The following is a 22680-nucleotide window of genomic DNA, read 5'->3' as shown; positions in this document are numbered from 1 at the left end:
AACCGGCGCAGCCGCGCCGGCCAGTTGGGAGGGCGCAATCAATGAATGGCAGAGGGCCAACGACGCCAAGATGCTCGGCATCAAAGTAAAATTTGATGAACTCGAGTTAATCTTCTGAGACATGAAACCCTTTGAAAATGTTTGAAATTAATTTTTTGCCGTATTTACCGAATTCAGTAAACGCATTCCACTTTCACTGGAAGGAAAAAACAAATTTAAGATTGCAGTTCTCCAGATAACAGTCATGATCAAACACATCTATGCTTATTTTTCCTACGATGAGCAACTTCTTAGGATGCATCACCTGTTCCAAACATACTTTAAAAGCAAACCATTTCAGCACCTTCAATACAGATAAGTATACTTTTTGCTTTTGTTACTGTTTTCATTTATTCCTAGCAATAAAATACTACATTTTTGTCAACAAACTAAAACCAAAAGAGCAGTAGGGACCTAGTCCTTTAACAGAATAAAGACCTAAAAGGCTCAGCAAATCAGAACTTTTAATGCAGATAAAATGTGCTTGCTTTTACATATGTTGATTTCAGCGACAGCAAAACAAGTTTCAAAGTGGGGGGCAGTTGTTACACCATCAGGCATCAGCCATTAATAGTTCAATCCACTGAGCCCCACCCAATTATAGGACCTGCAAAAACTGGGGAGAGGCAGGCCCCCCCCCAGTTGAAAAAGTGGGGGGTCACTGCCCCCCCTTCCGCCACCAGTGGTTGATTTTCTATAGATAAAATCCTCAAAGTTACAAACACATTAACTGAAACTATCACATACACATTAATTATAACTACCAAAATAAATGAAAGAATTCACAAAAAATGATATAGCGGTATTAATCAAACTCATCAAAATTATATTCGCCTTTAAAGCACTATAAGAAAATATGCAACAGCAGAGATGGAATTTTCTTGATGGTGGAGCACACACTGGTAGAAAGCATGGATGGAGTGGGGGTGGAGCAAATGCAGTTTGAAAAGGAGGGCGGGTGCTAGGTGCAAAACATTCTGTGTCATATTACCCCCTTATACTGTCAACACACTGCTTCTGCTGGTTATGCATCAAACTGAACAAGATGATCAAACCTAAAATTATTTCATTGGTGACCTGAGAGTCCAAAATTTAATTGTAAGAAGTTGAAAAGATGGAAAATATTCTCAAAGCAAACACAAAGGTATCCATTTCTATCAATTGATAAAACTACTCCAAAATTATGAAACTATACCAACCAAGATACAATCTCATACACATCATAAATGTTCACTTTTCATTCTTGCTGGAAATTTAAAATACACATAACAACTGCACACATGCCAAGAAACACTTAAGAAAAATGATATCATTATACTGTTCTAGCTTTGTGAATACAAAAACATTTTTTTAGTTTAAACAGTACACACATTTATTTCAACACTGCTGTAATCCACACAGATATAGTGTTGCATAATCAATTATGCAAAACGCATTAACTACAGTAAATGTAATGGATAACATTACACAAATGGCTACTTCTTGACAAGGGAAACCATTCTTGATACATGTATACAAGAATTCAATGCACGGACACAAGTCTATTCTAGCTAAAGCAAAAAAGCAGTGCTAAGTTTTTAAAACTAACACATTCTTTTTATATTGTTGATGTGCATTGTTGATTTGCCCTGAATAGAGTGATTCCTTAAGGAAAACGAAGTATAACACATAATTCTGTGATGAAGATTTCCTCCCTCAAAAAGGCTGCATATTTTCCTGAGACTTTCCCTGCATATTCTTAAATTTAAAGTGTAGTTCTCATGAAATTTTCTTAGACCATATTTTTCTACAACATTATGCTCTTCTTCAACGTAAGAAATTTGTTTGACATCCCTTTTTGGTTAAACGCATTGAAAAGTGCAATTTTTAAACCATCAAAAATTGCCACTGCTTTCCTTGACAACTGAGGGCGCTGTTGCTGTGATGTCATCCAGGCAAGGCGTGTTTCAGTGCATAGTCCTTTCTGTTCAAATTGTGAACCAAAAATCAACTCAATGAAAACATTCCTAAGAAGGGGTTGCAAGTTTGTTTACTGCTACATAAAAATGAATCACCAAATTAAGGCCAGCAAAATCTAGAAAGTTCAGCAGTTTTCTGTCCACAAATACAACATTAAGATTCCTATCCTCGGATGACATCACAGTTTTGAATATGAATATGATAATACTCATTAGTATAAAAACCAAAAGGGGAACAAATACCCCTTGAAATAGTGAAATGAGAATTGAGAATGAGGTTAACTGAAATATGTAAAGGTGCATTTTGAGGGATTATGTTAAACAAAATTGCTTTGCAGCTACCCTTTAACACAAACAACTTTTCATTTTCGAGTTTTAGAATAATTTTCAATAAATGTCTTGGAGCATAAATTGGGAGTTACAACCCTTTCACAATTCTTAAAGAAGATTATTTTTTGTTTAATTTTTTAAACAAAACTTCAAATCAGGGGAGTTATCTAGAGGGAAAGCAATTCATATGAAACCTGTCTGTGGAAGCCCTCCACACAGTTTGAAGTTTATGAATAGCAAAATGCTGCCATTGAGCTCTTTCTGCAGTTGGATTAAATCTCGCACCCCCTGCATGAAAATGTTTGATTTAAGAAAAGTCATATCCCAAAATAGCTAGGATAAGATCCAGAGGCCATTTTCTCGAAATGGAAGATTAACTTACTCCATGTTCATTGTTTCTAAGATTTAATCACATTTAGTCTAAACTACATCTTGACTGAATACTTTATTGTTGGATGTAGATAAAAATCACAAAGAGATATTCTATGAAATCGTAAAGTCAAATTTCATAACCCCCCCAAAAAAACAAATACAAAATAACCAAAACCACATACTACTGTGATATGAAATAGTCAGCCTGATTTCCTAGCACAAAACTGAAATTACTTACACCATTATTGCTGGTATCTTTTTTTCAAAAGACCTGAATCCTTTTTGGAGGCAAAATGACCAGTTCCTGGCCTTAGAGAAGGTAAAGAATGCCTCCAACAATAGTGAGGGATGTTACCGTGGTAACAAACTTGAGAAATCCTGTAACAGAGGGCAGAAGTCCTTCCAAGACGCTGACGTCAAATGGCTTGGCTGGAATGTCCTAAATGGTGAAACATTCAAGGAAAGTACTGAGGTCACTGGCTTCTCAGATACTAAGGCATGAGTGCATTTTGAAGCACGGACAGCAAGTGAAAGGCACTCTTATGACACTGGTCCATGCCTAAACTGTTGTTTATTTTTAGGGATAAATTTGGGCCCACTTCATTGACCCCATAATTAAGTAGAAAATACTGATTATTCATATATACCTGAGCAGTGTTCTGGCTAGGACCATTTTAGTGCCGCGTAAAATTTGTGGATTGCAAAGCGTAGTGAGCGCAGTGAGCGGAGCTCTCCTGGCTTATAGCCGGACTGGATTTGCACCCTCTATTGATATCGCTAATCAGCTGGTCTTAAGCCAAGACTACAAACACATGCATGCTGCCTCGAGGGAGGCTACATTATATCCCATAATTTCACATCCGGGTCTTGTAACAATGTTAGCTTGATGTTCTCAATGCTTTCTGATGCTTGAAATACGATCGAATTGGTACATTTTCAGTATTTATATTTCCGTTCCTTTGAGGAAAATCCGTGCTGGGCAGCACAGCCAATTTGAACCCTTGAGCCATGCAGAAATTTGCAGTATCGGGTGGTGCCACCTGGCACCGCCCACTGTGGCTAGAACACTGTATCCGAGACAATTTAGCCATTCCTGTTGGTCGAGAGCTCGTCAAGTGGCCAGTCTCAAATAGCCGATAAGGCATTGGCTCGCTGTGCCACTTTATGCAGTATGCGTCACACGTGCATAATGATCTCTAGGGGGTTGTTTAAAACTACTTTTGAAAGAAATGACCATAATATGGCTAGACGAGCATTTGAACAAAACAAAGTAACATTCTCAAACAAATTGTTGAAAATTGTAATTTTAAAAACTTGGTTGGCCTTTGTGACTAAAAATGTATTTATGAATGGGAATATGCGCTTGGTCAGTCTTGGCCAGCTCAGCGAATGGACACTGCTCACTTCCCTTGCCTTTGGCTCCCACATTATCAACATCCATTCTCCTGATAAAGTCTTAACAAATGTTTGAGACCAGCCAAACACATGTTTATTCTTATAATAAATGTATGTGCTGAGCAGCAATTTTCACTGCTTAGCACAGTATTAAAGTTAGAAGCTCCATGCATATACTTTTGAATGTGAACGTTTTCCAAAAAAGCAGGTTAGTCCCATTAAATCAAAATTCAAGCAAAATGTTATGGAACTTCACTATTTCTTTGATGTGAAGTCACATCACACTGAGTCACCGGAAACCAGACAGTATCCACTATCGACTTTCAGGTTTTCCACTACATTATGTGTATTTGAACAATGAACAAACCGACAAGACAAGATGTTTACCAGTGATTCTGGCTCATCTTGCCATATTTCATCTTCTTTGATCAGTCCTTTCTGGTGCAAAATCTATAGTCCAAGAAAAAAAACACATCAATTTAAGTTTAAGGGGAAAAGAGCTTTACTTGTGTCCTTGTGAAGCTAAAGACCAAGCACAACTTGGGGTCAAATTACGTTGTGCTGCATAAAGAGAGATATTGGTGTAAAATAAACCCTTTTCACACCTCATTGCATTAAAAACTATTTGTGAAGTGAAGAAATGTTAAACTTTTCAATTTTCCTTAACCAACCTGAGCAAAAAACATTCACAGAATTCCTTTGACTGGAATCGAACCGTGAACCTCCCGCCAATTGTCAACATAAAAACCACTGAATCACCAGGTAAGCAGATTGCAATCTTTCAATTGGCTGATTTGAAAAGCACATCAATATTTGACTCGGAAGTGTTACCTCTCTCGCAGCTCTTTCACCAGCTTGTATCGCACCTTCCATGTATCCTGACCAATAGTTGGCAGTCTCTGTACCGGCAAAGTAGACACGCCCCATGGGTTCACGAAGCACCCTGAACAACAAAGGACGTCCAATATAAATAATTGTCTCTTGAGCTGAGAAGTCTTTCTAGGAGCCGGATCAGTAAACATCTGTATCTTTGTATTAGATAAACCATCCACCAACCCTGTGAATTCAAAGTATCCGAGTTTGAAGAGGCACAATTCATATTGCTAGGCTTGGTTACAAATAACACAGGCTGCTCAGAGAGAGGACTTACTTGCCGAACTGTGTAAAGACACCCGGGGCAGCTGCAGCCATGTAACAACCTCCCGAGAATTCTTCCTCCATCCAGTTTTGCTCCACATAGTTGATGGGCTAAATTTTGGAGTGATACATCCAAAAAATATATATAAAATACCACCTTGTTTTAATAGCTTCTCTTTTTCTGTTTCTTGTGAACCATTCAGTGATCCCAGGATATTTAAAACATTCAAAACAATTAGTTAAAATACTGATCCCTCCAGAAGAATTCAGTATTTAGACTCCAATGCATTGCAGTAGTGTGTTGCAAAAACCTTCTATTGGACAGGACACTTGTTTTGTGAGTGTATGCATGTTTTTAAATGGAAAACCAGAGTCACTTCATGGATGAATGTTGTAGCACCAGGTTCTCACTTAACGCAACTCCTAGGACCTCATTTCTGGTTGAATCTTCCAAAGAGCAAAATAAATTACCTTAACCACAGAAATTATTAATTTTAAAATCATGATAATATCATGATTGTAAAATACAATAATATATAAACATATACTATATACATATAAATACACTGTATTGATTCTATTACAAAAATTGAAATGAATTTGAAACTGAAGTGAATGATAAACATGTCCGAATGAGGATGTAATACCAGAAGTCACTGTACTCACATGCAGAGCTTCTTCTGTTCCAAACGCTTTGGCATAGTACTCACATATGGCTTTTTTCCTGCAAACAAGTGTTTTTGTGGCATGATGATCGTCGATATGTATTAACAGACTGGCCGACTACAATATTGCAAATGACATCTTTTTCGCGCCAACCCTCTCAGTGTTAAATATTCTGGCCCCTAACTGGCTCCAAATTAGTTTCAGTTTCAGGGTAAGCCAGTATTTTTTCAAGGGATGGGAGAGTAGGAGCAGTGGCCAGTATAGACATTGGCAGAGCCAGTGGGGGGTGGGAGGGCACTGAGACTCTTCCCCTCCCCCTGGACAAATCAAACACCAGCTCCCCAAGCTAATGACCCTTCGGATCTGCAAATGGTAAAAGCCCTTATTCCTTCTTTACGAGTTTGCCAAAATCGTGGGCAATGGCAAGCATAGAGACCAAATACTTTGAAGAATTTCCAGTGACCATGTCAGAATGGACTACATGTGGATACTTTCAGAGGTCCATTTTCAACATGAAAAGTATTATTTCTTAATTGTTACATGCTCTCTCTTACAAACCTTTCTTCTTTGGTCAACAAGCAGAGTTTCCTGGCATTCTCTCCGTTGATGAACCTTCAACAAAATTCAAAATGAGGGCACAGATTATCCCCCAATAATCTTCCGTTAACTTCTAGTATAACCAACATTTCTGACCAGAATCATGACAGAAAAATCTTGGTGAGCTTTAGGCTGCTTTCTGCTGCTACTTATGTACAAAAAATGAAATTTCAACCAGGTGTTGGAAAGGTGACGTTTTCCAGACGCCAAGAGCAGGATGGCTCCCAATCAATCCATAGAGTTCCAAAGAAAGGGAAAAGTGACCAGCTGGAACTTGTCTACATGTAAGAGCTCTAAAATATTGCTGGCTCACAGGCAAAATAAGAATAACTGAACAGAGTCAACTTTAGTTGACATCTTCTTGGTTTTGGTACCATTTGGTAAGGGTGGCTATCTATGCATAAAGTTTAACCATAGTTTTATAAATGTTTCTAAAGAATGGCTCATTTTACATCTGTTGTATTTCAATAGGTGAGATTTTAATGAGTGGCTTGAGCAGTGTCTTTTGCTCCAACACTAACAACTGCAAAACCATCATATGCAATTTATTCAAATCTGTTTGGACCATAATTTCTTTTACTATGACAGCTGCCAAGCTGGCTTGCAAACACTGAGAATGTAACATAGCAACAGGAAGGTTTATAACACTGTCAGTGATGTGACTACCAACAGCCAAAGAAGTTTTTTTTTTAAATTGGACAGGAGAAAACCAGTGCATACCCCATGATTGCTGGGTGTGAGCCATCGGGCTTGATGTCCTCAAAGCAGCCAACTATAGGACCCTCCAATCCCAGAATAATTCCGTTGTAATCTGCAAGTGTGACAGCCATATATAAATATGACCTAACTCTGCTACAAGTAACATTACTGTGAAACATAGAAATGGTCAAACTTTATTTCCCTCAAAAGTTTTTCAATGAATTTCCCAAATGTTTCCCCTGTACGGTGTGACTTACGCAATAAGTTTTTAAATGGCATAAGTTGAGACAAACAAATCAGAAATGATTGATTTTGCTTACAAATCATGCTGAGTTTAGGCTCGTCATTGCTGAATTTAAGATGGTTTATTCAAGAAATGAATAACTTTGGTTTGTTTTCGGGCTGTGAGAGAACTTTCTCAGAAGAAAACGTGAAAATATTTTCAGAACGGCAATTAAAGCTAATTCAATGACTGTTTTATGACTATTTAACACTTAAAAGAATGACATAAAAATAAAAGCCAAAATTTTCCTTGTCTGTAAGACTAATACGATTAAAATGTTGCGTAGCTCAGCAACTTTTTGGTGAAATCAACTGTCAGTACTGTACAAAGCGTAGGGCATAATACACTATAAGTTTAATTAAATTTGCTGAAATCATACAGTCAAATGAAATCTAGATGGTCTCAAAACAAATGGCAGACCTAAGCCACTGACAAGTATTCAATGAAAACATGTCTCAACTTCTACTAGCAACTTGTGATTTTGAAGTACCCAATGCAACTCATTAACAAAAGAAAAATGTGTAAAATGTGGTCACCTCGATCTCTCCAGAATGTTTTCTTGTAAAACATGAATGTCTTGATAACAGAGCCCATTGGCATGTGCTGAATGAGCTGGAACAACGAAGCACAAAAGAAGCAGATGTTATGTTTAAATTATAGATTCTGTCATTACACATACTCTTGGACTAAAAAGAAGAACTCAAGTTTTTGAGCAACTGGAGGAATATAAGATTCGGGGAAATGGCCATTTTTAGTTTCATTTAAAAAAATGAAACACTGACCGCGAAACAAGTGTATCCACAGCTCATGAATATTAAAAAGGCACAATGGAAAAAGGGCCCAACTTTGGACTAACCTGGTTTTTCAATGAAGGAAGAGGAGGTTGGAACGTTATCTTGCTAAGCAGTGCAATGGGTACTGCACTTATCATGTGAGATGCCTGCACAGAAACAAAACATCATTCCACTTACATCATAGAAAAACACATTGGGCTAAATAATGATTGTCAAGAGTACAGGAGAATGATTTGGGAGAAAATCAATTGGTGATTCACCTCAAACACATCACCATTTCTTGTTGTCACTTTCACTCCATCATCAGACTGCACAATGCTTGACACTGCATGCTCCAACAGGACATTTTCTGCAAATAAGACAAAATTAATGACACAACACCACTTATGTCTTACGACATCAGGCAATTTATAAGTCTGTTTAGCCTCAAAATCCACAAGGTTCCTGTTCCTTTAACTCTATGTACTGCATTCCTATGGAAACATGTACTGTGTCTGTAGGCTTCCCAACTGGAAAGAGCAATTCCTGAGATTTCTTGACTCACCTTTTCCAAGCTTCTTTGCCAATCCCTCACTGACCTGCATGGAGCCACCAATAAACCTCCTCTCCTGAAGAGTAACAAAATCAAGACTTCAGAGTAAGAAATAGGCCTACATCAACTCTTTCAGTTCAAGTTAACAACCTGATACCAACGTGTCAAGACCTGGACCTCAATGAATCCAATCCTGTTACCACGAGGTGGTTAGAGACCCTTTCAAAACATCCTCGCTGCTGCTGCCGCCTCATACGAAAGAAGGATGTAAATTGGGCACATGGGTATCTTACTGACCTGACCACCATTTGTTGTACTCATGAACCTCAGCACTCCTAAATGCAAAGAGCAAGACAAAATGACTTTGAGTGCCCTGCCCTAACAAGAGAACAGTGAATTGAATTCTATTTCATGTACTGATTCATTCTATACTCATTCAATAGAAATGTCCACATATGCATCGCTCAATCCACTAGATCTGTCCTAAATGACTGAGGTAACCCTGGTAAAAATGATGTTGAACATCAGCAAAATTACAATGTTGCCAATGTAATTTCAAGACCACAGTGACCAAGAATACTTCGGCATACATGACCACATATTCTGGTGTCCATGGCCATGACTGGGCTAGCAACAGAGTTAAAATCAAGTCCTGACTTTAGTTCATAATGTGATTTGAAATCACCTGGATTCCATCAGTACATGCCAACTTTTACAGTGTTTCTACCTGCGGCAAGCCCCAGACAAAAGTTCAACTTCAACCCTGTTGTGTAATTCCGTACTGAGAAGAAAAAAACAGGAAAAAAAAAAAAAAACTAAAAAACGCCAAAAAAGCTCACCCCCGCCAACTTTGAGGTACCAAAGGAAGAAGAGAAAGGAGACATTACAGGGCTCAGTGGCAAAACCCAATCTGCAGATGATATTGATCGCTTCCTTGGTGAACTGGCACCAACAGGTGGCATCGGCCCACGACTGAACTGTCATGCTGTCCCACTCAACGGCCCGTGGTGCATCCCACGGCGCAGCAGCAGGGACCTGTAACACACAAAAAAGCAATGCAATGTAAGAATAAAGATTGACTTTGAGCTACTTGAATCAATTCACATCCGTGTGGTATTCATATTCTGGGTGAAAAGATGCTAAGACAGGTGGTTGTTTGAATAAAAAACTGAGAAATCAAAATCCTATTCTAATTAAGTTTCCAGTGTGTAATATGTGTCTAGAAGAAAACACAAAATCCTCTAACTTACTATAAAGACTAGGACTTAAGTTGTGTTACTCCCAGTAGACCTTTTTGTTAAAAACTGCAAAATTGTGTCCATTTGGATGTTAGGCTTAGCTTAATTCAATTCATCTTTAGCAGAAGCACCGTGAATGTGACCACAACGCATGCATTTCAGTTGATTATGAACCAGAAAATTGCACCTACCAAAGCAGCCTCTGCTGCTAGGTAAATTGCGCCCTCTCTCGGTCCCGCTCAGGGCCCACAAGCCGAAAGTAATCACAAAAACTTTCCACAGAGCTGTTGTAGTTAACAGGGCTCCAATTCATCTAATGGGCACAGCAGCCATATGGCTGCAAAACTTGCCTTATGTGAAGAATAGAGTTCAACCCATTTGAAAGTTAAAGTGGAAGCACATGGGAGTATTTCTATGCACAGGGATGTTTCCACAGGCAGGTGGAAGAGAAGATCTCATGGGAAGATGTAATCCTGGGAATACTGCATGCATAACTCACCTCCTCACCCAGAGAGTCCAAAAGTCTCAAAGCATTGTTGATATCCAGCGTTGTGAAGAAACCAGGCAGTGTCGGAATGGCTCCCCTGAATGCATTTGGCTTGCCCTGAACATTAGCACATACTTCACATGAACATTAACTGTTTTGTTAAAATGAGAGATGCACATTATAAGCATTACTGAATTTGTGCTTCTGTGGCAGAGCCACAGGTTAAGGATCTAGGCCGGACAGAATGTGAGCAGTAAAACTAAAACACGAGCAGTCATTGTATTTTCTTTGGAAGCTGAAGTCCTTTGAAGTGGACATGTAGACATTCTCTATCTGTTTTATGTTTCTGTAATTCAGTAAGTGGTTATGTTTTGCTCAATTATTTGGTTCAATTCTCTCACTGCCAAGAATAGGACAAAATCTGATATTATAAGGAAAATGGCTAGCAAAATAATTGTGTGTGATGTCACAAGTGTTCAAGTTTCGGAGGTAACAGACAGTTGGTCCATTTTCAAAAGATATCAAGCAACCCCTCTAATCCATTAAATGCTTTTTTCTAGGACCATGAGTCTGAGAGAGCATGTTGGCTTTGGGTAAAAACAGACAGGTTCAGGAAAAGCTTTCTGCAAAGTACAAGGCATGCCTTCACCTCGACATTTAAAAGATGATTGAAATGAATAGGACAAGGTCTATTGGACAAGGTTGTATTGTATTTTATGTACATATAATTTTATAGCACCAGGAAACCAACTTTCATTTTCTTTTTATGCTTGAAGGAAAAGACAACAACATATCTAACTATCTATCTAATATCACATCCCCCCTAAACACCTTTCCATTTCTGTGGGGAAATCATACCCAGGCTGAAAACAAAACTTGTTTTGATTTTGTCTACCTCGGAAAGCCTACTTAAAAACTAAACATCAATTACACCTGGCATGGGGTCAAATGCCAGGAGTTCAAAGTATAAAATTTGGCTAAGCACACACAACTTTCGCTGAGCTGAAACTGGTTAACAGCCACGGTGTAATGAGATTTATAGTACCTGCAACTAGTTCACTGCTATTTTCGTTTTGCACATGAATTGCCCTGAGCAGTACTTTTCTGTTTATACATAGGTCCATGTAGGCCTAATCTGTAACAGCTTACATTCCTGAAGAAGATGGTCCTCTCTTTCTCATTAACAATCAGATTCTGGATTCCCAGCTCCTTGGCAACTCGGATGATCCTGTTTTGAGTTGGTCCGATATAAGCTCCGCCCATATCCAAATATTGGAAGGCAGGATCCTAGAAACAATTCACCAAATCAACTCAAGTTTTGTGGATTTTGAAATACCCTTGAGGTTCAGTGCAAACTATGTAGAATACTATCGGATACAGCATGATTAGACCTAATTAATAACATCTCAGGGAAATCATTCCAAAAACAGTACTCTTAACGTGTAAACTGATAACTCTCAGATGCACCGCCTTCCTTACCCTCACAGTATAAGTGCGACCTCCGACCCTATCTCTAGCCTCCAGTACCAGCACATTCTGACCTTGGTCTTGGAGGAGTTTAGCAGCTGACAGGCCTTTCAACAGATAAGAAGAAGACAAACTTTATTCTTGTTGTCCATGCAGCTGTATCAAAGACTTTCAATTTTCTATAATCAGAGACACGATAGTTCCCAAAGAGGTCTGAAAAAGCCCAATTAGAATTGCATGTGCACCACACACTTTGTTTCTCCATGTTATTGAAAACATCCCTCTCTTTAGCAAAAGCATAAGACCTCTTTTAAAAAAATCTCAAATTCTGCCTTAATCCCTAATTCTACCCTAATTAACCAGTAGCTAATGGGTTAAGTGTTTCGTGTAGGTCTCAAAGTGAAATAGAGGCATTCACATTCGGCAATCCAAATCTTATTGCACCGTATAGTGCACAGCAAATGTACTGCCAAAAAACCCTGTATTTTAATTACCTCACTAACATCTATCTAAGCCACTTGTTCAAAATCTGGAGTTTGAATTCAAATATAACCTTTCAAGAATACCTTCTTTTTAGCAATCCACTTACCACTTATGCCTCCTCCAACAATGATAACGTCTCTTTTCTCCTTTGACATTGCTCAACAAGTCCTGCGCTTGATTCACTTGTAGCACACCGATGACATGAAGGAGGAACTCTCTGGAGACTACAACAAACAAATGATAGACAGAAAGATCAAAACTGAGAAAAGTGTTCACACCTCACCAATGGACTGTTTTTTCCACCATACACAGCAGGTGCAATAAGCTGTCTCATATCCTTGCTGAAGTTATGTTACTTCCACACCTTAATTACACAAGTACAATACGACCATTAACTGCACTGGTTTCTGAATAAAACGGCCTCTAAGAAACCTAGAGCACTAATGACAACCAATTAGAATTTCTGACAGCATTACTAGATTTACTTATACAACAAGCGTTACCCAACGCCTATGAACAGGTTGATGCTGTGACTGTCAGTGCCAGTCTAGAACAGTGTCTGATGTCTTGTTTATACAAATGCAAACATAACTTTTGTTTACGTTTATCTCTGCACTAATCTGCTGATAAGGGATTCTAATGTCCAACATCATAACAAAGCAATCAGTAAATTTATTCACAAAAATTAAGGTTGATTGTCATAATCTAAAAACCACTTGAACGTGTATCATACATTTTTTGACTGACAGAGTAAGGGTGTTATTATCCCATAAAGCATACATGTATGCACATGAACATGTATGCACATGAACATGTATGCACATGAACATGTATGCACATGAACATATATGCACATGAACATGTATGCACATGAACATGTATGCACATGAACATGTATGCACATGAACATGTATGCACATGAATGCAATCTGTGTGCTCACACTGGATATTTTTATGGACAATATCTCCTTGACTTTCATGTATACATGGAGCCTGCATATGCACCTTGTGGGGCAAACTGGATTGAATCATGGAGGTCGGAAAGGAAACACTGCAACATCACTGTCATAATGCAAGCACTAGCTGCAGTATGTTAAAATTTGGAAGTTGAATACGAGAGCTGCAAAAGGTTACAGCCCAGAGGGGCTTTCAATTGGTGCAATTTACCCAAGATATTTTTTGAGTAAGTGAGCAGACTTTTTTGTTTATGATAGCAATAGATGTAGTAAGGAACCCGGTATTTTTGAGTTCCCAAATTTGCAAAAATGATGATTATTGTTGGAGGACACAGAGAGAAAATTAAAACGAAATGCTGTTAGGCTACTTTTGCTCCGTAAGACTAGAGGAGTGGACATACACTCAATCTGTACCTATATCTGCTAATCATGGCTGTGACGCTGGTCATAATACAGAATATGCATATTGGGTACGATTGGTTGATCTGGCCAATCGCTGGATCTTTGTACAACCTGTTGATCTTCACAAGATTTCCTGATAATTTTGCTATCATGTAACCATGGAGGAAGGAACACGTCCTCCATGATGCAACCAACTGCTTTTTTTCTAGTTCCTGGTTGTGGAAGATTGCTTTGAAAAAGGAAAGTAAACCCAAAGATTTCACACTGGATCTACTAGTGAAATTGCGATCACGCAATTGTGCTGATTGACTAATTGCACCCAACATGCATACATTAATAAATCATAGTGCATCAATTTAAACAGCTTGACAGGCAAAACACAGGGAAACACAGTGGGGTCATTCTGTGTCAGTTCAACATACTTAATTTGCACCTGACCACCACAGATTGAAACCAAATTTGGTGTGCTGATTGGATTCCTTGAGAAACCCAAAGAACTCAAATTTCATCTCAATCAGTTAATTAGTTTTTGAAATACCGGTTAACGAACTTTTGACTAATTAGCCTTTGTTTAGACAGTCATACTGTATCTCCTGAAGTAAAGCACCAACAGAGATAAAACGTACATCACTTTAAAGCATTTGAAATGGCACTCATTTTTAAAACAAAATCAAAATCATCTTACGTCCTGTCAGGAAATGGAAAAATGTATATTTTGTGTGGGATGTCTCGCATTTCTTATTCTGCTCCCCTCTTTCCCGGGATATTTTCCAACCTTATGCAACCTAAATGGAACTATCTGTGGTATGCAATGATGGGGGTCATGATGTTTACCCCACTTGCTAATCCAGTCCATTGTTTTAGGGGAACTTTCCCACAGTCCTGGCCAAGTATTTTTAGAAACCGAATGTTAGTTTTCATTGTTCGGGAGATTCATCAAATTGGGGGTTGCAGGTTGTTAGAACCAGGGAGAAAATCTGCTGATCCTGCTGATTAGCAGAGTTACACAATGAGCATTCAAAGATTTGACCAATGGGAAGCTTATATGCAAATCAAACTTTAAGGAAGGTTTGGTCAAACTTGCAAGGGACCAATCATATTCTTGAAGGAAATGTCCATCAAGAGACTATAACAGCCATTTAAGGGCCTATGTTAGGGTCAGAAGTTCAGTCTGCACCACCCAGCAGACCACTGGTCAACAGCCCGACACTCAAGTCTACACAGTAGCCATATGGGGTGAGTTGCTGTCCTTAGTAATCTACCTGTGTGTAACATCATTTTTAAATTTATTTTGATTACTTAGTATTATAGACTGCATTACTTCTGATGTTGATGGACTTGTATTGTTAGCTTGTTTTTATGATCAATCACAATCATGGCATTAACGTGAAGTTATTTTACAGTGTACTCTTCTCTCCATTTGTTCTGATTACCCCCTTGTTTGGCACACTCAATTCAACAATGTCCTAGTTTGTAATTAAGGATGGTTGTACACCTTGTAAGGATAAATTTCTGTTCTATTATATAGCTCAAGTGGCATCTGTGTTGAATTGTGTTGAGGCAGATGTAGCCAGTAGTAGGAGAGAAGCCAAGTTAGCATATCCAGGTTAGCTCCAGAATTATATTGTATATTTATATTCCAAGCAGTATCACACTCTGACTTTGGAAGTGTTTTTACATGATATTGTAGCCAGATTGTAAAGTTAGTATATGCTCACCAACACAGATTAAGAGGTTTTACTTGAGCGCTAAGTCATTTTATGATGTGTTGTGTGAAGACTACCCAAGAAAGTACTGTGTAATGGTGGTATTCCTTCAGTGGTCCAAACAGTTTAACAACTGTGTTTTGGTTCATAACAAGAACTCAAGGCTATACTGTCCAACCACAGTGTATGACCCATGACTTTTTACTGCCAGTGTGTGTGCACAGTATTTGCACCATGCAGGTTGTGTGTAGTAAGTGCTGTATTATCTACTGTACATGTAAGTAATTGTGTTTTTTCCTAATATTACAGGGGTCCGTCTGTCGATCCATATACCATCCAATCAGTCTGTTAATCCTATTTTATAGAGGAGAGCTTCAATAAAGATTTCGTCAGTTGTAGAGTAAACGACAACTTATGTATGTAAAAAGTACATACGTGTACAAAATGTGCAATGTACGTGTTCATGTATACAGTGTGTTTCAAAAAAAAGGAAACCAAGATTAATTTGTTCATTTCTTGGACATGGCTAAATATTTTGAAAATTGGCAACCACCATTTATTAACTAATGATGTGTTCTTTCGACACCAAGAAATCCAATTTACTGTCACAGATGACTGAGTACTCAGACACTCAAAAAGAAATCAAACAAACCAACACCACAGCAATCAAAACAACAAAACATCCTACCAAATACCAATAAGTGACGAAAGGAACCAAGAAACAAACACAAATATACAAGGCTGGATATACAGAATTCACTGGGATAAGACTACAGTGACATCTTGAGGCCAAAAGCCAAGGGGTCAGGGAGGGAAGGTCAAGAACAAACAACTTGAATCAATACATGCACCTATTTCGTCATCAGCATTTTGAAAACTCATCCACGCCCAGAACCATTAAGCATGGAACAAACTCCATCAGACCATGACCAGACAGTTATTAATTTGCCTTAATTAGCAGTTTTACAGAACTAAATAACCCCCTGAAATCAAATTAGTTTTCACTCTCCTGAAGGCCTCCTTGTTATTAGTATTTATTTAACTCTTTTTAATGAGGGTAAGCGCCATCAGTGCAAAGCACTGCTTTCCATAGAGGCCCTCAAAATAGAGTCACTAAAAATTAAAATACCTTTATACTTAAAAAGCACAGCAAAAAACATTTTACTTACAATGAAGTTACACAGAACATTAATACGGGAAAGAGTAAAACTTGTAAATAAATCAACTTAAAATACAAAAATCTATATATGGGAGTCAGGTTGGCGTAGTGGTTCATTCCTCGCCTTCCACCTATGCGGCCTGGGTTCGAATCCCGGTCCACATGTAGATTGGGTTTTCAGTCCCTACCTGATTCCGTGGGTTTTACCCAGAATATTCCTCTGGGGTTTTCCTCCAAGCTCTAAAACTGTAACTGCTTCTCATTATTGTCTCTCTTTCTACAGGTTTCTTCAGGCTTAAGTTGCGAGCTACAGTGCCTAGAGGGCTTTTGAGGAATCCTTGGTGTCATTAACAGAAATATATAATAATAATAATAATACATAAAGATGAGCTAATTGGCAGGCTGATGCGTGCAAAACCTTACGAGTATGTCACCAACGTAATTAGGCTTTTAAACTCGGCCTCTCCCATGATCTTAAGTGGCTAATTTATCTTCAGCAATGCATCATCTCATAACAGCTCACATACATACCAAATCTAGCTCAGAAAGCTCGTGGATGTGGAGGTATGTGCATGTGGAAAGCCCTGCCGACTGCGGACTAATCACGGAGGCACCTGTAGCTAGCTACTGTATGTACAAGTAGGCCCTGCCAGAAGTACATGTACATGGATGGGGGAGAGTGGTACGTGTACGTATGTGGCGTGGCCAGGCTGACCTGAGCAGGTTGTACGCGCTACGTCTCCAGTCTTTCTGCATTATGCAATATCGATCAAAGCTAGACCACTGACGACCCTGGGGCTAATTTCATGGGTCTGCTTAAACACGAAATTTGCTCAAGCGCGAGAAAACCTTGCTTGATTAATCAGGTAACTAGCCAAAAACTCCATGTGATGTATATAGTTTTGGGATCGTATTTCTTTTGGTTAGCATGACAATCAGACAGTTTATAGTAACCTTTTTAAAAGCAAATTTTGTGATCTGTGAAGGCAATAGAGCTGTTCGTGACGGCTTCATCAGCATTTCGGTGGCAGGCAATTATGGTCGCTGTTACTTGAGCTTAGCTGGAGCTCAGTTGCACCTTCAGGGTTGTATGTCCGAGTACCACTGCAGGTTTGGAAAACGCACTGAAATGAGGAGGTGCATCATGTTGATGCACAGAATAATGGACCAACCACGGCATGGAGCAAGGAGTCTCGAATGTGCATTTGAACAAGTTGCATGTTTGTCGCGAACCGAAGGATGCATATATATAGTGTACATGTAAGACTTGTATAATTCCAGTTTTCAATATTTACGGCGTGTCGTAAATTGGCCTGGTATTCGGAATGTGCTAGTCACCCAGTGCCCTGACTCGGACGCTGGGTGACGGCGAGCGAATAATATGAACATTATTATTAAAAATCTCAGAAAATCCCGCAAAAAAATTCAGACGCTCTATAATATTGATACATTCTCGTAAAAAAATATTACCTCCACTCACATAGGACACATTTAAAACTTAAAAGAGTTCCTTTTGCACTTCCCCCCAAAATCGGAAAATATCGGGCCAAAATAAAATTTCATCGGAACTTTGCAGCGGAAAAATGAAATCGACATTTATGAATCAGAATTTTGGAGTTTGATTACATTTCACCTTTCCTGAGATTGAAGGTAATATATTGCTCCACAAACAGTCGTTAGAAGCGAAAATTGGAAGAGCCCAATGTTAGGGTCCGCGCTAGCGCCTAGGTACGTAATCTCCACATAACGTGAAGCACTGCGCGAACGAGACGGTTATTAAGAACTTTCTCAAGTCCTCGAAATTACCAATTTTGGTAGGCGGGATTAGTGTCCTTGCCGGGGTTAGGTGGGCTATGCAGCAGTTCTTTCTTTTTAACAGTTTACCAGATATAAACAGTGAAATAACAAACAACATGGAAAACACGACCGTAAAGGACAAAAATCACGGAACAGACGCGCCACCGATTCGTGGGCTGAGGTACGTTTCTATCATTATTATAGAGTTAGATAATCATTATTATCTTTCTAACTTATATATGGTTTCTGTTCAGTCTCTCTGCACTGGTTTCCTGCATTCCCAGTACGTGAGTGGATTAAATATAAACGGCAACCAACGCAAACATGAATCGCTCCGTTGCCTCCGCGCCCGGCCGATCGAGCGCCGTGCCGCCGCTTATCGCGCTTTCATGCGCACGCGCGTGGCCGGCCGGGCGGCGCGGTGGCTTTAATATAATATTCGGCAGCAAGAATTAGATAAGTTACTTTTTACATGTACTGCGCCGTTCCTCAATTCAGCGCTGCCTAACCGGAGCCCGCGCCGCCGCCCGGAGTATAATTCACCGGGACATTTTCAGCGTGAGAATAAATGTGAAAGCCGCCGCTTGTTTTCCGAAAAATACGGTATATTAAAAAGATGTATTTATTGCATAAAAGCAAAAAACACCAACGAGCAGAACTCTGAAGCAAGCAACTCAGAACTTCAGAAGCCCCTCCCCCAACGCGGCCTACGGGCGCAGGGGCTAGGGTTCCGACTGGACCAATGTGTCAACTGCATACGAGCCACCTCAACTTCGTGCTGAACCTGGATGAAATTTAGTATAATTTCTGGCAACGTCCTGGATGACATCTCAATCCTTTAACAGTTTGAAAGGATGACTTCCTTAAGGCGTCATATAGCCTTCTTATCCATCCTGAAGAAATTAACTGAATGAAACAATAGTCAGGTGTCCTAAAGTATATGGATTGTGATTTCATTTTGTAATTTGTAAACAACCGAGACATCTAATACAGCCCTCAAGATTCCAGCAAAATAGTCCCTTGATAGTCAATTTTTTATAGGTGCCAAAAATTGACATGGACTTTGATAGTCTATAAAAGGAGCAAGTTTCAGGAAACCTAGCTCAGTGAAATTTGATGTCTCTTTGTTTTGGTTTATCAAGATATGTGTAGAACGTCTAGCAGGCAAATCTGATGGGCCAAGATGTTTAATTCGGCATATTGCTCTCTCTAAGTTTCTATCTCGTTCTTTTCTTGATGTATTGAACAGGAATCTGCAGAATTTCCTATATTTGGCAAAGTACTACTTGCTTCTGGTAAAAGCTATTTCTCTCTTTTGTGAAACACAGAAAGCATTGCTGCTGGCTAATAACAGCATGATCTGTGCACGCACATACAGTACTACATTCTTTGCGGCCGGCTCATTCTTTAGAGCAACTCAAAAGTGTTGAACTGTTTCAACAGGGTCACCAGCCAAACCAAATTTGTTCAGTGAGAGCACACAGAAATGAGTTCATTTGTAGAGGTTGTCACTGAGCAAACACTACACACAGATTGTTTTTGGGTTGATGTGGCTTGTGCAAAGTGCACATTAACCGATCCCCAGGGTTCAATAATGTGCGGTTTTTATTCAACCTTTGGTTTGTGATACAAGAGCAGTAATTTCCCTGGCAATTTATAGTCTAATCATGACTGATTTTGCCTGCAGCCATTAAAAAAATGGTAACATTTCTTAAAAAGTCAAATTTAGAAAGGAATTATGGAAGCATTTACCCCACAGAAAACACTTTTCAGACCATGCAGTCTCATAAGGGTTTATACTAGCTCAGGTCAGACGACGCCTACATTGCACACTCGCAATGCAATGTACACGTCGTCCAACCTGGGCTAGGTTTATACAGTATACAAAGGCAGTCAATAATGTCCATGTACATGAATAGAACTCCTTCCCTATGCCGAAGTAAAGCACTTACAAGTCTGTCCCAAAGAAATGCAAAGAAATGAGAATACAGTGCTAGGTCCCTGGATGAGATGCTATAGTCAAGATGGAGAATGCAATGTTGGGTCCCTGGGTGGGAGGCTAGTACTTCACAGGTTGTCCCCCAGCTGTAGCACCTTTGTCAGTTTATTATACACGGTGTAAGGAGGTGCAAGTATAGGGGTAAAATGGCTTGCCCAAGGACACAATCGGTGACTACTAACTGGATTCGAACCCTTGACCTTCTGACTATAAGTCCAGGACCCTAATCACTAGGCCAAAGCGGTCTCTTTCCACTGTGTACAATTAACCATACAGCCTCCAAAATTATTATATTTAACTCTATGGGTTGCACCTAAATACTTGGCTATGGTTGCAAATTGCACACATTTCTTCGAATATGAAGGTAGGCATATGTTTTGTTAATTTTTATAAAACCACTGTGATTATAATTTCTCTTACCCAGTATGCCCCTGATTTGTGTCTTAAACAGAGAAAAATAAAGTTTGTCACAAAAATCTGCTCCATCTCTTCCGTACAGATGCTTATCTTGTATTTGGCCCCGGCATCATATGGAAAATGATAGTTTGTCTTTCCTGGATGCCAGATATGATTGTTACATTTCAGGGACTTTTATGTCACCTGGACTGTTTTGTTGTTGAGTGTGCAAATCGATGCACTAATAACAATGGCTGTGCTGTGATTGTTGACACCCGAGACTGGGAAGAGTCAACAATCAATAGCCAGCTTAGTCATTCCATTTAGTAGTTTGGTTTATAGTTGCAGTCGTTTGAAAAGTTGGCTTCCGTGAATTTACACCAGGTTATGCAAAACTGAATGTATGTTCGCTTTAATTCAAACTGTTTGTGAATGTCCTTGTTGCTGATGTCCATTTGCATGATGTTCTGCGTTAGATCAGACATCTACAGTTTCCTGTTTTCTTCTGACATGTCTGTCTATAGGTGTTGAGTTATCAGCTGGACTTTGAATCTTTTAGCTGAAACTGAGACATGAGAGACCACCTTTTGTGACCCCATGTAAATGGAACAATCATGTTCCAGACAGCGATAACAGTCAATAAACCAGGGTTCATCTAGAGCAGAGTCAAGAGCTTGCCACAGAATGTCTGAAGTTTTACTCTGCGGGCTGGTGCTGAAACTTGAAGAGCTCCTCAGAAACCTGCATGCGGTTTTAGTTGTCTAGTTCAAAGAGTGAGGTTAAGTTGTCCAAGTGACCTGTAAAGAAACTGTTCAAGGCTCATCTTGTCACAGTGTATTACATTGGTAAACAGAAAGGATATATGAATACACTCATCACATTCCTGTGAGCTAGCAGGATATCAATTCCTTCCAATACATCAAGCGCTCCTCTATATACTGCGCACATATGTTTATCTTTTCGGCCTTGAGCCAATGTGTACACAGAATTGCCCAAGCCCAGCGCATACAGTTTGTGCAATGTGTTACATCATGGAGGAAGGAACACATGCAGTATCAGGTACAAGACTTCGAAACCCTTGTTCCTTTTACGCTAACTTCATTGTAAAAGCAGTTACTCTTAGGAACATATGGAAGTTGAAAAAGCACAGTGATTTCAATCATATAAAAAGAGGACTTACTAACACAGCTTTTCCCATGCATCCGCGAATTTTTAGTGTCTCGATGCAACGTGGCCACTACAAATGTACATGTACGCTGTGCACACGTACATGTGGAAACCGATGGCTGAATGCGCGATCTTTAAAGTGTTATTTCATTGGAAGCACACACATATTTCAGAGCACTGATTTGACATTGTCGATATTCTGATCACGGTGCTACGCAGCCCTTCCATATTTCTTTGTTCCCATAAAGACGGGGTGAAAGATGGCGAATAATTTTTACGTGGTTAGTTAGGTAATTGAAGAAACTACCCTGCCATTGAGGAGGTCAAATGGTGGCGCTAGCCTGAGTTACGGGGGGTTGAAGATGAGAAGTTGAGCAAAGAGAGCGTAAACGGTGAATTTACACGCAAAATTACACCAAAACGGGCCGCGCGAAACTAATGTTGCACTAAAAAATGACGGAGTGAAATCGATGAATTTTGCTAACTTATAAAGATTTTTCAAAAGGAATGTATCTGAAGTCCATAATACTCAATTGAGGAAGCGAATGTTCGACGCGTTTCTGGGCTATGGTAGAAAAACTAGACTAAATGAGCATTGATTTTTCAAGGGCATTTCTGTGT

The 22680-nt window shown here is 39.3% G+C and overlaps 1 protein-coding gene across 7 annotated transcripts; it reads right to left on the bottom strand.

Moving 5' to 3' along the window:
* Positions 1 to 361: 361 nt before the first annotated feature.
* On the bottom strand, positions 362 to 22339 carry LOC110980130 (amine oxidase [flavin-containing] B-like). Of its 7 annotated transcripts, none has more exons than XM_022236494.2 (18): positions 22073 to 22339; positions 12584 to 12701; positions 12007 to 12101; positions 11677 to 11814; positions 10540 to 10644; positions 9642 to 9837; positions 9100 to 9137; positions 8815 to 8878; positions 8531 to 8619; positions 8333 to 8416; positions 8013 to 8088; positions 7215 to 7305; positions 6456 to 6509; positions 5898 to 5955; positions 5245 to 5342; positions 4926 to 5037; positions 4482 to 4544; positions 362 to 3138 (listed from the first exon to the last, which is right to left on the bottom strand). In XM_022236494.2, the coding sequence occupies exons 2-18, from the start codon at positions 12630 to 12632 to the stop codon at positions 3010 to 3012; spliced, it is 1539 nt and encodes a 512-aa protein (XP_022092186.2). In that variant the 5' UTR covers positions 12633 to 12701; positions 22073 to 22339; the 3' UTR covers positions 362 to 3009. The 7 variants fall into 7 exon arrangements, with proteins under 7 accessions (XP_022092186.2, XP_022092190.2, XP_022092184.2 ...); XM_022236498.2 differs by having other exon boundaries at positions 22077 to 22339; XM_022236492.2 differs by lacking the exon at positions 22073 to 22339 and adding an exon at positions 17232 to 17408.
* Positions 22340 to 22680: the final 341 nt, after the last annotated feature.

Source organism: Acanthaster planci, linkage group LG06, assembly GCF_054643075.1.
Source record: "Acanthaster planci isolate LZ-2023a linkage group LG06, COTS_SCS, whole genome shotgun sequence".
In the NCBI taxonomy this organism is placed as follows: Eukaryota; Metazoa; Echinodermata; class Asteroidea; order Valvatida; family Acanthasteridae; genus Acanthaster; species Acanthaster planci.
This window is presented reverse-complemented; position numbering and strand designations above follow the sequence as displayed.